General features: G+C 44.8%; 1 protein-coding gene across 3 annotated transcripts in view; it reads left to right on the forward strand.

Annotated features, from left to right (window-relative positions):
- Window positions 1-17,395, forward strand: part of LOC147031418 (uncharacterized) — a 138,228-nt gene that overhangs the window by 48,612 nt on the left and 72,221 nt on the right. For all 3 annotated transcript variants that reach the window (XM_085862820.1, XM_085862802.1, XM_085862811.1), the window contains exons 9-12: window positions 9,006-9,087; window positions 9,476-9,634; window positions 10,137-10,283; window positions 12,341-12,464. In XM_085862820.1, coding sequence (XP_085718946.1) covers window positions 9,006-9,087; window positions 9,476-9,634; window positions 10,137-10,283; window positions 12,341-12,464 — 512 coding nt within the window. The remainder of the gene's footprint in view (window positions 1-9,005; window positions 9,088-9,475; window positions 9,635-10,136; window positions 10,284-12,340; window positions 12,465-17,395) is intronic.

Raw genomic sequence — 17,395 nt, forward strand, 5'->3', positions numbered from 1 at the left:
CACGTTTTGGTCTCCCCATTTAATTTTTCCCTTTTGGTCACCGTCGATTCCTCTGTCACGACCCTCGCCGAACACGCCCCCCGAATTATTTTTTTACCCGCCTCCACCGCGGGCCTGTCAGCCGTTGCACCCCCTTCCAGCTCGTTTGCTCCCACACGTGGAGTCGCCATTCCCAGCTCCCTGGTCACGGCCTTCATGCCCGCCTGCAGGCATCGGCCCATGTTCTGCGTCTCACCCCGTAGTTCTTTCATTTCTTTTTTCATGTTTGCTTCCATTCCGTTTGTGTTTGTATCCATCTTTTCGTTTATTTGTTGTGTATTCGCATCCATCTTTTCGTTCATGTTCGCATTTATCTTTTCGTTCATGCCTTTCATTTCGTTTTTCATTTCATTTGTCATTGCCGCCAGCATGGCGCATAGCTGGACCATGTCGGATGCACTCAGCTGAGCCGTTTCGGCAAGGGTTGGGGAAGGGTTTTGGTGGAGAGGGGGGGGGGGAGGTGTCATACACTGCGGCCGCTGCCGCACCCATTTCGGGCTCTGGGTTCAGTTGGGCGAGTCCGTGTTCCTGCACAATCAACATTTCCTGCTCGGGGATTCCATCCTGGACCATGGATTCTACACATTCTACATCCATTTGCCCCCGGCTCCCGCTCGCCTTGAGACGCCATCTTGCTTCTCGTGAAGGGTTAATTTAGCTCGCTCGTAATTTGGAGGGAATCGGGGGTCGCTTCTCTCACCCCTGGACCGATTCCCGTGAATTTAGCCGGAGACAGGAGAGCCCGTTTTCCTGTTCTCCGATACCAGTGCCGCGAGGAGGGCGATGGGTTTGTATCGCACGACCTGACACCAGTGTTGCGGATTCGCGCCCGCCGGCGTGCTGACGGCCACGTAACTCGAATCGCGGCACGTTGCCCACCGGACGGACAATCCAGTCGTGACCCTCTCGGACTAACGCCGGGAACCAGTCACGGGTGGACCTTTCGGTCTCACCGCGATCGAGCCAATCAGCCCCCGCGTGGGATAGGGTTGCTCGCCAAATTCGACCTACCTAAGTACCCACGCGGAGGGTAGACCGGGCGATCGCACCTCGCCGCAGGTCGACTTCGGACACGGGCCACTTAAGCGACCCGTTCCGTACTATCAGAATAACCGAGCGGTGTTATCGTCGACCTCGACGGTTCGATTAATTATCGGGCGTATTCAGCCCACTACCAACCCTTTACGTGAAGCAAGATGAGGATTCAATGGGAGAAATGACGAAGCGAAGCGGGAAACAGTTCAACACAAAGCATATTTATTCGCGGCACACGGGAAGCACACATATACAATTCCACCAAAAGCACACAGAAAAGAAAAACACAATTCCATTTACACAAAAAGCAAATGCAAAAGCGAAAACACAATGCAGAGCTAATACCGACTACCGAGCACACGGCAACACTTATACAATTTTACTTCACAGACGGCGCCGACAACACATACCCAAAACCAAGGAAAGAATACCCTCAAGGATGAGGCGGGCCTGAGGCCGAGACCGGGTCGCGCCTACCCGTCTGGTGATGAGACGCGGAGCGGCGATGGCGCCTCAACTCCGCGGGCCCCGCGGACAGTGTCTGGTAGGGGGTGGGAAAGGGGCCCCCTTGGTCGCACTATCTCAGCGCGGGGGGAAACAGGAGGGGGTTGCTGATGCTCGGGGTATAGAGGATCTTTATTATCCCTGGTGTGCGTCTCCACCTCGGCCAGGTCGCGCTGTCGGCCTCCCTCGGGTGCAGCTCCCTGCACGACGCGAGCACCCCCTCGTCTGGTGTCGCCGCCTTTCCACAGCTCCGTCCCCTCCGTTCCGACTCCAACGCACACGACTAGCAGCTCCACCGCCCGCGAAGTCTTGACTCTCTGTTTCCGACTCTCCTACTCTCCTACTCTCCGCCTCTGGACTCTCCTACTCTCCTACTCTCCGCCTCTGGACTCTCCTACTCTCCGCCTCTCGACTCTCCTACTCTCCCGACTCTCCTTCTCTCCTCGTCTGGACTCTCCTGGACTGACGAACACGGTCCTTTTATCCGCCCCGTAACTTCGCCCTCTCATCTTTGACCCCCTCCCTTCGACCTTTCACCTCGCTCCCCATTGGCCCGAGAAAAAGTGGGCGTGAAGGCTTTTTGATCCATAAATTTGCATATATCGATCGCCCTGGGGGCGGGGCCAAATCGCCCCTCGCTCACCGATTGGACGGCAAAAAGTGGGCGTGTGTCGTTTGTGATCCGTTTTTGAAGCACAAAATCCGTGATTTTGTACACGCTGTTCGACGCGCGCCCTGCACGAGTCCAACACCGGTACCCACAGCGGGGCAAGAACGGTGGCGATGCTACGGTTGCGAGGTGTGACGGGAAGGTCGTGGCGGTTGTGGTGAAGCCGCGTTGTGGTTGGTGGTTGATGTTGTGATTGTGGTGGTAATCATGGCGGTTGGTCCAAAATAAAGATAGTAAAAGAAAAACGGCTATCCTGAAGAGTCGCAGCATGTATAAATGACATGTATTCCCACTAGACAACGGGTTTGGGCCTAACTACACATGCACTTACCGAGATACCTCACCTAAGGGGCCTGAATGGTGGTTTGCGAATTTGGTAACCACAACAATATATATATATATATATATATATATATATATATATATATATATATATATATATATATATATATATATATATATATATATATATATATATATATAAATTGTTACAGTTGTGGAAATTCGCAAACCACCATTCAGGTTCCCCAGAGATCAGTTATTTCGATAAGTGTGTGTTCCAGGATAGATTTCCCTACCGATGTATAAAGGGAATTGTTCATGTGCCGGGCTGTGAATCTTTGAGTTAGCCGTTATTCTGTTCTATCTTTTATTTCAAACAAACCACGGCATCTCCACAAACACCGCCAAAGGAGCCACATTCTCCATGTCCGTTACGAACAGTATGCTCCGAAAAGAACAACTCGACAACTCCCGCCCCGATATTCTGGGACGAAAACAGGATTGACGGTTTGGGCGGGTTCCTCAGAACGGCGTTAACAGGCATGGCGGTTACTAAAAGTATGCAAACCCGATCACTCCTGGGATTTTCCCCTGCACACTCCTGGGATTTCCACACCCGGAAGGGAGGGGCAAAAGCCCCAGACCCGATAAAAAGCCGCGTTGGGGACGCCGAGAAAGCAGTTGAGTTGAGTTGAAAGCAGCAGTTGAGTTGCGGAGAGGAGTTGCTCGGTGGAGTTGAGTTCGTTGGAGTCGTCGGGAAGGCGGCCGTAGAAAATCGGGTGCACTGCCAGGCCCTTGACCAACCAAGTTGGGGAGACGGCCGTGGAAAGTCGGGAGCGCCGCCAGGCCCTGGACCAACCAAGCTGCCATTACAACCGTTGCTGCGTTGGCAACAAGCCAGCGAGAAACAAATACCCAGGGTCGCCGAACAAAAGCCCATCGAGTTGCCACCAGGGCGGCAAGGTAATCGGCCCGGCCTCTCGGAGCCCCTTCGGTCATCCCGGCTCTGAGGAATATTAAAGGCTGACGAGCCTGTGTCTTTTCTTTCTTGGGTTTTTGTATGAAAGTCTGTGGCGCCTTGCCCCTCAAAGTAGAATTGTATTAAGTGCGTGCTGTAAATGAAATAGAACTCGGCTGTAGGCTTTTGCTCGTGTCTTGTCCCTTATCCCCATTCATTGACTGCTTACGTGCAAAAATAAATACCCATTGTTGAACGTGAACCTGCTTGTTGCGTCCCTTTCCTCACATTGACTGCCATGGTGCGTTCGGGGAATTAACTGGCTAATTAAAGCCGATAAACGTAATAATCTCGTCCGACGGGACTTGGCGATTATATAACCGCTCGGCCTCGCATACGGAACGAGCCGCCTAAGCTCGTTCGTGCAGGTCCCGTCAAGGTATAAACTCCCGGTATTTCGGTCCGCGCGAATAATTAGGATCATCGATAATTCGGTGATCGACCCTGTAGCGTGTGGACAGAAGAATTGTCTAGTTTATGATGCATTCAGGCATCCGTGACTGGATTTCGGGGTTGGTCCGGAAAGTCACGACTGGATTGCGGCCTTCGGTGTGCGTGCGACCGCGATTTGGCTAGAACGGTCGTGCGCACGCCGAACGCGGCGGAAAACCGTAACAATATATATATATATATATATATATATATATATATATATATATATATATATATATATATATATATATATATATATATATATATATATATATATATATATATATATATATATATGCATATTGTTGTGGTTTACCAAATTCGCAAACCACCATTCAGGTTCCTTAGGTGAGGTATCTCGGTAAGTATATGTGTAGTTAGGCCCAAACCCGTTGTCTAGAGGGAATAAATGTTATTCATGCGTGCTGCGACTCTTCAGGATAGCCGTTTTTCTTTTACTATCTTTATTTTGGACCAACCGCCATTATTACCACCACCAACCACGTCTCAACAGTCATCACAACATCAACCACCCACCACAACGCCGCTTCACCACAACAGCCACGACCTTTACCGTCGCATCGCCACCGTTCTTGCGCCGCTTGTGGGTACCGGTATTGGACTCGTGCAGGGCGCGCACCGAACAGCGTGTACAAAACATCACGGACTTTCCGCAGAAAAACGGATCAAAAACGACTCACGCCCACTTTTGTTCCGTCCAATCGGTGAGCGAGGGGCGATTTGGCCCCGCCTCCAGGGCGTTGGAGGGCGGTCGCTATATGCAAATTCATGGATCAAGAAGCATTCACGCCCACTTTTTCTTGGGCCAATGGGGAGCGAGGTGAAAGGTCGAAGGCAAGTGGTCAAAGGCGAAGCCACGGGGCTTATACAAGCGGCTGCGTTCGTCAGAAAAGTGTCGTCGTGTGCGTTGGAGTCGTGTGTGCGTTGGAAGGAGTTCGCAGGAGGAAGAGTTCGGAGTTGGAGTCGGAGCGAAGAGGACGGAGCTGTGGAGAGGCGGCGGCGGCGAAGGCAGACGAGGGGGTGCTCGCGTCGGTGCCGGGAGCTGCACACCAGGGAGGCCGACGGCGCGACCTGGTCGAGGTGGAGACGCTCGTCGCGGGACCCGAGACAGAGTAAAAATCCTCCTTTCCCCGAGCATCAGCAACCCCCTCCTGTTTCCCCCCGCGCTGAGATAGTGCGACCAAGGGGGCCCCCTTCCCACCCCCTACCAGACACTGTCCGCGAGGCCCGCGCGGGAGTTGAGGCACCACCGCCGCTCCGCGTCTCATCACCAGACGGGTAGGCACGACACGGTCTCGGCCCCAGGCCCGCCTACCCCTCATCCTGGAGGGTGGTTCTCTTTTCTTTTGCTTTGGGAATGTGTGTTGTCGGCGCCGTCTGTGAAGTAAAATTGTATAAGTGTTGCCGTGTGCTCGCGTAGTAGTCGGTATTAGATCTGCATTGTCGCATTTGCTTTTTGTGTAAAATTGCATTGTGTTTCTTCTTCTTTTCTATGTGCTTTTGGTGGAATTGTATATGTGTGCTTTCCGTTCATCGCGAATAAATGTGGCTTTATGTTGAACTGTTTCCCGCTTCGCTTCGTCATTTCTCTCATTGAATCCTCATCTTGCTTCACGTAAAGGGTTGGTAGTGGGCTGAATACGCCCGATAATTAATCGAACCGTCGAGGCCGACGATAACACCGCTCGGTTATCCCGATAGGACGGAACGGGTCGCAAGTGGCCGTGTCCGAAGTCGACCTGCGGCGAGGTGCGATCGCCCGGTCTACCCTCCGTGTGGGTACTTAGGTAGGTCGTGGCGAGCAACCCTATCCCACGCGGGGGCCGATTGGCTCGATCGCGGTGAGACCGAAAGGTCCACCCGTGACTGGTTCCCGGCGTTAGTCCGAGAGGGTCACGACTGGATTGTCCGTCCGGTGGGCGACGTGCCGCGATTCGAGTTACGTGGCCGTCAGCACGCCGGCGGGCGCGAATCCGTAACAATATATATATATATATATATATATATATATATATATATATATATATATATATATATATATATTGTTGTGGATTCTCGCCACTCCGACGTGCGGACGACCGCCTTTAGCTAATTGCAGCCGCGCGCGCCCACCGAACGTGGCAATCCAGTCGCAGCTTTTCGGATCAACGCCGAAACCCAGCTACGGGTGTTTTTAACATCATAAACCAGCCAACTCTTCTGTCCATGCACGACAGGGTTGATCGCCGAATTGTCGATGTACCTAATTATTCGTGCAGATAGAAATGCTGGGGATTTACACCTCAATGGGACCTGCACGAAAACAAGCCGCTTTAAGCAGCTCATTCTGTTTGCGATTGCCGAACGGTTTTATATCGCCAAGCCCCGTCGGACCCGATTATCTTATCGGTGTGAAAAACCAGCTAATATTCCGAACGCAATTACAGCAGTTTAATGGAGGAAGGGACGCAACGAGCAGGTGACTATTCAACCAATAGGGGACATTTATTTCAATTGCACATATGCAAGCAAGGCAATGAATGGGGGTAGGAGACAAGACATGAGAAAAAAGACCTACAGCCGTTATCTATTTTACCATGCACATGCACGTAGTCGGTTCACTACTTAAGGACAAGGTGCCACAGACTTCCTTGTAAAAACCCCAGAAAAGAAAAGGTAGAACTGGGCTCGTAAGCCTTTAATGTTCCTCGGAGCTGGGATGACCGAAGGAGCTCCGCGAGGCCGTGCAGGTTACCTACGTCACTCTTGAGGCGACTCGATGGTCTTTTCGTCGGCGACCCTCCGTATGTCTCGGTTGTCCAAGCGGCAGCTGTTGTAACGGCGGTTCGGTTGGTCCAGGGCCGAGCAGTCCAGCCTGTCGATCGGGCCTGGCCGACGACGCTTCAGAGGAGCGAACGGGCCTTGCTCTTTTTGAGTTGATGCTCTTTAAGAGCCCGTTCACTCCTCAGCGTCGCTCGGACCGTTATGTATCTGGCTGGCGACTTCTCTCCGGCTGCCACTCGACCAATTCCGGTGCTCTCCACACCGACTCGACTCCACACTCCACCGGACTCCAAACTCCACTGCTGGCTCAACTCTCTGGACTGTAACGGCCCAGCCCAACTCTCAACAACCCTCTCTCGGCGTTTCAGCCTGGCCTTTTATCGGGTTCGGGGGGGGGGGGGGTGGGGCGCTTGGTCTTTCACCTTCGACCCTTCACCCCCAGCTGGCTCCGCGCCTTTTGTCGCTTTGATCCATTCTGCAGATCATGCGCGGACGTGTTTGAGATCACTCTCACAACGTGGCCGTGTTTCAAAACACCCTGCCGCTGCGAGGATGCCATCGTGTTCATCTGCGGAGATGCTGCTTGTTAGCGATGCCGTTGCTGGTGAAAAGATGGCGGCGCCATGTAGATGTTGGTGAGGAGATGATGTTGTTTGTGGAGATGATGGTGAGGACTTCTTGTTGTTTGTGGAGATGATGGGGAGGAGATGTTGTTTGTTTGGGGATAAAGATATAAAAAGAATAACGGCTAACTCAAAGATGCACAGCCCGGTACACGAATAAATCCCGTGAGACATTGGTGGGGGAAATCTAATCTGGACACACACTTATCGACATCACTGATCTTCGGGGAACCTGAATGGTGATCTGTGAATTTCCACAACCATAACAATATATATATATATATATATATATATATATATATATATATATATATATATATATATATATATATATATATATGACCTTTACCAGGTCAGATTATATGATTCTTTGGTGGGTTCAGGAATTTGTGTGTGTGTAGATATATATATGTAGATATATATATATATATATATATATATATATATATATATATATATATATATATATATATATATACACAAGCCTGGTGTTGTCGCAGTGGTTTGGGCAGCGGCTTGGGATCCAAAAGGTCCTGAGTTCAAGCCCTGTTGGGCCACTGAATTAATACACCAGGGGGTTGACTCAGCCTGTCATCCTTCCGAGGTCGGCGAAATGAGTACCAGTATACTGGGCCGGTGTATACCCCGGTTAAAATAGGTGTACCATATCCCTGTGTCGTAAGAGGCGACCAGGGTTGCGTCAGGAAGGGCATCCGGCGTAAAAACTAAGCCAAATCACTATGCAGATCATACGGATGATCCGCTGTGGCGACCCCAAACGGGAGCAGTCGAAAGAAGAAGAAGAAGATATATGTATATATATATATATATATATATATATATATATATATATATATATATATATATATATATATATATATATATATATATATATATATATACATTGATGACCTGTTCAGGATACCCATTATCAGGAAGAATAATCTTGATGGTCTCAATTTCAGCATGGAGTTTATCTGTGGAGTAGAGCTTTCTTGCTTTGTTGACCAAGATACCAATCGATCCAATGAAGATTAGATCGATTGATATCTTGTCTGATCTTTATATCTATTCTGACTATGATAGCCTGACTGTGTGACAACTTTACCACAGTCAAAAATGAGTCATCATGAACCCCCCCCCCCAAACTAGCCCTCAGCAAAATAGCATTATGCTCTGCTGGTACTTAGGTGATTCATCTCTGCCTAATCATTCTTCATGATGCTCTATGGTTCCACCAATCAGGTCATCCCGTTCTTTCTTTCTCAACCAATCAACGTAGAGGAGATTATATTGTAATTTTATAAATGCTGAGTTTGGTGCTTCTTCATCTGCTTGCGGTTTTACCCTGAGGAGTGCAAGTCGAAAAGCTTTGTTAATGTTTGGTTTATTGAAATGCATATTTAAATTTTGTTGTTCGAATAAAATGTTTAAATATAACAATTCGGTGGCCCTTTAATATGCCCTCCTTTTGAGGGGACTTGTGTTTGCCAGCACTTGCTTAAATGGCATTAAATGCCCCCATGGTGCCTTTTGCAAACAGTTTTCAATTGTATGTCACTAACCTGTCAAAATTCCACATTTTTTTGTTGATATTGGCAACAATTGTGGGCTGCAGGGAAGAGAGGAACGAACAGCTACAAGAAAGTCGCCACGAGCTGGGGGTGTTGTATACAGAGCGTAACCGATTGCAAGATGAGGTAGGCTGTTGTGATGGTGAGAAAAGGTATTCCACACCCTACTTTTCAGTGTGGATGAAGTTGTTTTTAAAATAAATTTTTAATTTTTAATTTATTAATAGCCTCTAATCAATTGCTTCTTACATTTTGACAATGTTGTGGCACACACTGGATATTATTGCTTAAAATGAAAGCTAATCTGCTTTCTTGGAAGTAAATATTATTTTGCTTTTCATTTTTTTTTGGGACCTTGCCCCCCCCCTCCCATGACCATTGACCTGAGTACATAAAAAAAATGTTTGCATTGCTGTTAGTGTAACATGCAATATATCATGTAAAACCACGGGACATAGTTACCATTGTGGTGACATGGGATTTTATGCACATGGGCATCCATTTCTTAATGCAGAACAGGCGCCTGGCAACCGGCGGGCGTTTGGCACAGGCATGGCGGGATGAAGCAGACTCGCTACGGGAAAAGGCTGCTCGTATAGATCGACTGGAGATAGAATTGGCTCGATGCCGGGACAACCTCAGGGACTGTGACTTCTACAAAGCTCGTGCAGAGGTGAGAAACAAGAACGGCATTATTCCATGCCCTCTCCAGGTGTCAGGGATTCCCAAAACTTCTGCACGGGAATGGAAACGCGCTACGTGATTTGCTAAATTGTCTTCCTGGAAATTATGTACAAAGGATAATATTTGAGGGTTTTATTTTTGTTATTGTTGTTTTTTTTTTTGTGTGTGTGTGTGTTTTCTCATGTCCCAAAGTGTTCCCACACCGAAAGCTTTTGTATTGTTCATGTAAGGAGAGATTTTGATGCTTTGTCCATTATGATGAAAATCTTTTCATTCATTGGTCAATCCAATTTTGTATCACTGATGAAATGACGTGCTGTGCAATTCAGACATCCTGCTTCACTTTGCTTCCTTTCCTCTTTATGAGCTTCTTTTGTTTTGGGGGGAGTTGGGTGGAGTGTTTGTAATATGGATACTTTACCTTTGTTTGCTACACCAAACTGAGAAAGTCAACAATATAAACTTTTATAATCTTGTGGTGTGCGATCAAGGAGCTGCGAAAAGACCTGCTCGTTCTTCTCGAGACCAAGACGCTGTTGGAAGAGGAATTGGAGAGTGCCCGTTCTCGCTGTGATCGACTGCATGAGAGTGAGAAGCAAAATATGGCACTGCACGCCCGAATCCATGACCTAGAGGCGGTATGTTTTCATGGTGGATGTCGATTCTGCTGTTCATTATCTTTCTGAACAGCATCTGTAAAATGATCATCCACCTTTTTTTTTTTTTTTTTTTTTTTTTTTTTCAACACCAACAAATATGACCAGAAGTTTTGGTATTGATAATGGCATGCATTATTATTATTATTATTATTATTATTTTTTAATGAAGTGCACCAATTCCTTCGAACAGATCTTTGAAAGAAAAAGTATTGTTACGTAGAAAGGGGTGGGGGGGGGGGGATCGTGAGCTCGACTGTGGAAAGTGTAGCATGATCCATGTGTTTCGGGTAGATATTGTTATGTATCAGGGACCTGCCAGAGTAAGTTGTCTTGTTACACGTGATGCTGAAGATGCAGCGTATGTAATTTTATTGACGATATGGTCAGGGTAATTTTGCAGGCGTGGTGGAAACACCTCGCAGAGATGTGAGGACGTTCCGTTGCAAAAAGGCACAGAGGAAAATCGCTGCGTGCTTTCCCATGACTGGCCACGATCTGTCTGGCCGGTCTATGCAAGCCATGTCAGATATGTGTTGTGGATCCCCGAAGATGTGATAGACTTTTCATTTTTTTATTGGGAACAGTCTGGAGGATGGACCTCCTTTTGAGCGGGCAACCAATCGTGGGTCCTGGAGCAGGAAAAGGCGGTCCCAGGGTACGGAGGGCAGACCAGAAGGACTGATATGAAGAAGCTCTGGACAAAGGATAGACATGAGAACTGGTTCTAGATGCACCAACAGAGTTAGAGTGGAACTCTTGGAACAAATGAAGTTCGCTATTGGTTTTCTCTCGCTCCTCATTCTTGGACTCTTTTCATCATTGGTGTTCGTTGTCTCTGGCCCAGTCTCTCTTCATCGCTGGCTCTCGTCATCTCGCTCCTGCTTCCATAACAGACTACACCGTCGCCCTGCACACTCGGCATCACGCAAAGAGAAGTCCTTGCCTGCAATTCTATTGTCTTAAAAGTGTGGTCTGTGGTGCCTCGTTTTGGGGTTAGGAATTGTTATTTATTTTTGTTCATTCATTGTGCATAAGTTTGCATGCCCCCTCATCCCTGTTTGTGTCTGACTGTTTGGTCCATATCATTTATGGTAGCTTCTCATCTACCCTCTTCCCTGTACTTTTTTTTTTTGTAATTGAGACATTTTCCTGCCTGTTGCCTCTCGTGCGCGTTCTGCTGCCACATTCGGTTTTTATTGAATAATCCTTGCGGAACGGTAAGGGCAAGCGAGAATAACTGAATGCAGTACAGTGTACGATAGTGGTTTAGTACATAGCACCGTTTCGTTTAATTCCACGAAGGCATTCATCTCCGGCGCAGTGGAAAGACCTCCGGCGCAGTGGAAAGCACGTCAGTGAGCCTCAGATGCTATTGGTCTGCTGATGTTCAAATATTGATGTAGAGTGAAATAAAAGGCCTTTTTAAAAAAAAATTTAAATTTTTTTGCTGAAGTCAATTGATGAGTATAAATCAGATCAAATTCTGATTGAAATGTACAGGAGAATAACATCACCAGTCTGTCTTGCCAGTTTTTTGTCATCTCTGGCATCACTTCTGAGCATGCGCTGATTGGCATGCGCTAACTTCTGAGCATGCGCTAACCCTAACAAATCCCTGCAATAGGCAAGGCTGTAAGCTGGAATCGCTCGGATGAGTTTTTGGAATGCGATCAAATGTGCCAATATTTTTTTATTCATGTAGTTATCTGCTTTTCTCTGATTAGATCACCTTCACTAAATGTTGATCGTTCAACTTTGCTTTCAGGGTGATCCATATTCGAGCCGCATTCCTTGCTCAACATCATTCTAAGAGAGCTTTGCTCAGTCTGTTTTCAGAATACTTTGGAAAAGCAGTTGCTCCATTCAAATTCTGTGTATGTTTTGCATGAATATGAACTTTAATGTGATGCTTTTGAATGTTATTCAATCAGGAAAAAAAATGATTAGCAATGTGACACAAAGTAACCGATTTCATGACACATGCCTGCAAGTATATGTGGGTGCGCAAGTAAATGACTGACATTTCCTGTGGACAGGAACGTGATGCAGGGCAGTGGAAACTGGAAGAATTGCTTCTGGAAAAATTGGCTTTGGAAGCTGGGCAGCGACAACACCAAATGCCAAGTTCACCAATGTGGGATGGAGAGCAAAAAGGCCAAGGTGAGTACAGGGTTTTGCAAATGAGGAGGTTGTTCAACTTTTAATGGGTAATCGTTCTCTTTTAAGCATGCATTTAAACTTATAAAGAGAAAAAAAAGAATCCAAATTGTTGTGGCTTGATGCTCTTCAACATATTTTGTGAAAAAAAAAATCTTGGCACTCAGAAGAGTGGGTGTCAATGTGTCTGTCTGTTTATTGTGGAAGAGTGAGATTGATATTTTCCTCATGAGGTACAGTGCCTACAGAAAGTATTCACATCCCTTGACTTTTGTCATATTTTGTTGTGTTTAATCCTGAATTTAAAACAGATTAAATTTTAATCGTTGTTTTTCTCACCGACTGACACAAAATACCCCGTAATTACAAAGTGAAAACATGTTTTTAGAATTTTTTTACAAATCATTTAAAAATGAAAGTCTGAAATATCTTGCATCAATAGGTATTCAACCCCTTTGCTATGACACTCCAAGTTGAGCTCGGGTACATTCAATTTTCTTTGATCATCCTTGAGATGTCTCTCCAGCTTGATTGGACATGACTTAAAAAGAAAAATACCTTTCTACATGAGGTCCCACAGTTGACGGTGCATGTCAGAACAGAAACTCTACCATGAAGTCCAAGGAATTGTCCGTAGAACTCCGAGATAGAATTGTGAGGAGGCATAGATCTGGGGAAGGGTATAAAATAATTTCTAGTGTAGAAAGTTCCCAAGAGCACAGTGAGCTCCATCATTAGGAAATGGAAAGAATATGGAACTATCCAAACTCTTTCTGGAGCTGGTCATTCGACCAAACTGAGCAACCAGGCAACAAGGACCTTGGTCAGTGAGGTGTCCAAGAACCCAATGACCACTCTGACAATTGCAGAGTTCCTTGGCTGAGATGGGGGAATCTGCTGAAAGGACAACAGTCTCTGCAGCACTTCACAAATCTTGGCTTTATGGGAGAGTGGCCAGACAGAAGCCACTCCTGAGAAAAACGCAAATGGCAGCATTCCTGGAATTTGCAAAAAGACACGTGGAAGACAGAGCATGAGGAAAAAGGCTGTGATCTGATGAGATGAAAATTGAACTCTTTGGCCTGAATGCAAAGCATACTACGTCTGGTGGAAACCGAACACAGTTCATCACCCATCAAACACCATCCCGACTGTGAAGCTTCGTGGTGGCAGCATCATGCTATGGGGATGTTTTTCAGTGGCAAAGAATGGGAAACTTGTAAGGATAGAGGCAGCGATGATGGAGCCAAATGCAGACAAATCCTTGAGGAGAACCTGCTTCAGAGTGCAAAAGACCTTCGACTGCGGCAATGATTTACTTTCCAACAGAACAATGACCCCACGTATGCAGCCAAAGCAACACTGGAATGGCTTCAGAGCAAGAATGTGAAAGTCCTGAGTGGCCAAGCCAAAGCCCAGACTTGAATCCCATTGAGAATCTGTGGAAAGACTTGAAGATTGGTGGTCACCGACGCTTCTCGTCCAACTTCACAGAGCTTGAGAAATCCCCAAATCCAGATGTGCAAAGTTGACACACGCACACACGAAGACTCAAAGCTGTATTCACTGCTAAAGACGCTTCTACAAAGTATTGATGTCAGATATTTCAGCTTTTCATTATTTATTAATTTGTAAAAATTCTAAAATCGTATTTTCACTTTATCATTATGGGGTATTTTGTGTATATCGGTGACAAAACTAAAATTTAATCAATTTTAAATTCAAGCTGTAACACAACAAAATGTGAAAAAGTCATGGTGTCTGAATACTTTTTGAAGGCACTATATATATGTATATATATATATATATATATATATATATATATATATATATATATATATATATATATATATATATATATATATATATATATATATATATATATATATATATATATATATATATATATATATATATATATATGAATTTATTCCCACGTCCGTGTGAGTTTTGCGGGGGGAAGTTTTTGGCACAAGTCTTCACGAACCGGCCGGCCAGGCCTGATGTTCGATTAAGTAGTTGTGGCAGCAATTTGGAATTTGTTCAGAGTGTTGGCGAAAGGACACCGAAGGATCTTTAATGTTCATCCGAGGCATGCACACGCATCGTTGCCTCACCCTGCATCCGAAACATCAGGTTGACACTTTATAGTTCAGTAAAGATTAAAACCCAGGGTAGAAAACTTCGAGGCAAGTGTGCATACCTCGAGACCAACCTTCCAGCTCGATGGGTTCCTCGATTATTTGCTCAAGTCCAATGAAATGTCATGTGATAATGACAAAATTAATGTGTGTTGGAATCCTCTTGAATGCATGAAAGATGAAGATTGGTCTTTGTTTCTCCTCATAAGTTTTCTCAACAATTGTTTCAATTCCTGGTTGTCCTTCACAAGGTAAATACTAATATGCTTATCAAAAACTTAGAGGGGTGGAAACTAGTAATCGTCTAATTTGATTCAAACAAACTTGTACATCCTTCGTTCTCATGCATGTCTCAAGATTATTCTCCATGTCCTATCCTTTTTTGGAATATACGATGACAGTCCAAGTTTGTGGACATTTTATGGCAGATTGTTAATTCGATTCTGAAATTTTGTGCAATATTGTCCACCCTGAGTTAGTTGTGCAGGAGGTGACCAAAATACTGGTTAAAGCATTCTGGATAAAACCAAGTGGTGGTGATGTGTGCTGTGGAATAGAGCTTCTCAGTTCTAAAGGTTCTATGGGTGGCCTGAAGAATTGTCTATAGGGTCATTCCGTGCCAACTCACCTAAGGGTCCCCAGGTCACCTCCTCAGATTTTGCTGGAAAAATTCTTACATGTAGATCTATATGGCTCTACCCACCATGCAAAAGATTAGCTTTCGATTCCTCAAAGTTTAAAAAAGATCGATCTCTAGAGACCTTTGAAATTTAGCCCTAAAAATGGCAAATGTGAAAAACGCATTTTTTTCCAACTTTAGTGGCTTATAATTTTATAATGGACTCCTCTAGAAAGCTAATATTGCAAATATTTACTAATTGGCATTCACATTTTTCAATTATGGCATCAGATAGCCTCTGGGATGCATATTTCTCACTCTATAGGAAGCTAAAAATGGCTTTTTGGCCAAAACGAGCTAAAATAAGGTGAAACTATAGGAGCCCTCCTGAAAATATGGAAGAACATAGAATTTTTTCCTCATAACACAGTGATTATAGGGTCATTATCTATCCATAGATACATTTTTGCTGGGATAATACAGTTAGGTAATGAATTATAAAAGTTAACATAAGCCCTTTCCTCCGAGGGCTCTAAAATGGACCAATTTTGTCCCCTGGTTTGACCATGTGGCTAGGGGTTTAGGATCTTAATTTTTTTTCTAAAGATTTCCTCATATAAGATATGTCTAGTGACCGAATAATTTTATCTAATGCCCATGGCTTCATAGTAAAATAAATTTTTATTTACATGCACGTTTTTTATAATTATTCACTTCTTTCATATTCAGAAGTTTATAAATCTTAAATGGAACTATCCAGAAAGAGTTACTGCAGAATTTTATAAACGAGTATACAAAATTTCAGATTGTGGCATCAGAATGTCTCAAGAAAGTACATACTCCTAGTTTTAGGAAGCCAAATATGGCAATTTGGCCCACTTGGTACAAAACAAGGTGAACTTGCAGGGGTGTGCATGAGGCTAAATTTTGCTTCTTATTAGACATTAGTGATAAGGATGTTTTTTTATTCATAAATACATGCTCATGATTACTTTTGTAATTGATTGCAAATTATAAATTAGAACAAATTTGATTAGTTGAGTAGCAGCTTTTTTATTTACAGATATACAGAGACAATGAATATCAGTAATTTTTTTATACCTTAGAAAACTCTTTAATGACCTTTCATCTTTTATGACATTCATTATCATGATTATCTAGAACTCAGAGGCACAGAATTTTACATCTTAGAAAACAGGTCTTGAACATGCTTAAAGTCATGCTGTGACAGTTGGTACTGACGTCCACCAGATTTTATGTCAGGGGCCTCAACCACACAAAGAAAGTTGAGTAATGGCACCCAGCATTGAACTTTCTTTTTTTCTGGAGGCCATGAGAATGTGTTACCCCTTCCTTGCTTCATGAAGTTCACAAACGCATCATTTTCATCATTATTTCTTGTGACAATGTTCCCAATGTACCGTTTTCTGTCATAAACACAAGCAATATATTTCCCAGCCTGGTATACATCCAGTTCAGTTAGGGTTGGGACTAATAACTGGGACAGATGAGCTTGTGTGGTTTCCGGTCCTGTGCATACTGTTGATACAGCATCAGAAGAAACCCTTCTCATCTCCAGACGTGTTGAGGAGATTGGCAGGAAACCATGGTGTGACCGTGTACCAGCAATGGTTGTTGCTGCTCTGAAGCGCTTCTCAAGGTCATACTCCATTGCATTTTGTTGGATTTCTTGTGATGTCACAAAGAAGAATTTGATCATGATGTAGGCAAATACTTTCTTCTGAACTGAAAGTAATTCCTGATCTCCATGAAATCAATTCTTGTGACTTCTTCTCCAAAGCAGCAACTTGTTTTAGCCAAACTTTCCTTGTATAATAGGTCTTGTGACACTCCTGGTCTAATGTGGTTCCAACAGTGCATCTACTTGTCAAACTTGTGCCACTGGGCCCAGGTTTTTCTGCATCCATTTCCTTTGTTTCCTCCTCTCCTTTGTTCTCCAAACACAAACAGACAGACAGGTTGACTGTGCTGCTCCTAGTGTTGTGACAGACCATTACTCCATCTAGTGGTGTATGTCATAACTAATGACTTCAAATAGAGAACTGCAGGACATGTTTTTTTTTTAAATTAAAACCCAAGCATATGTTTGGATATTATCATTACAAGAATTTATTTTTGAATAAAAAATATACTTATAATTATTATTAATTTAT

This window comes from Eptatretus burgeri, chromosome 2, assembly GCF_056783735.1.
Source record: "Eptatretus burgeri isolate ZD-2024b chromosome 2, Ebu_testis_v1, whole genome shotgun sequence".
NCBI lineage: Eukaryota > Metazoa > Chordata > Myxini > Myxiniformes > Myxinidae > Eptatretus > Eptatretus burgeri.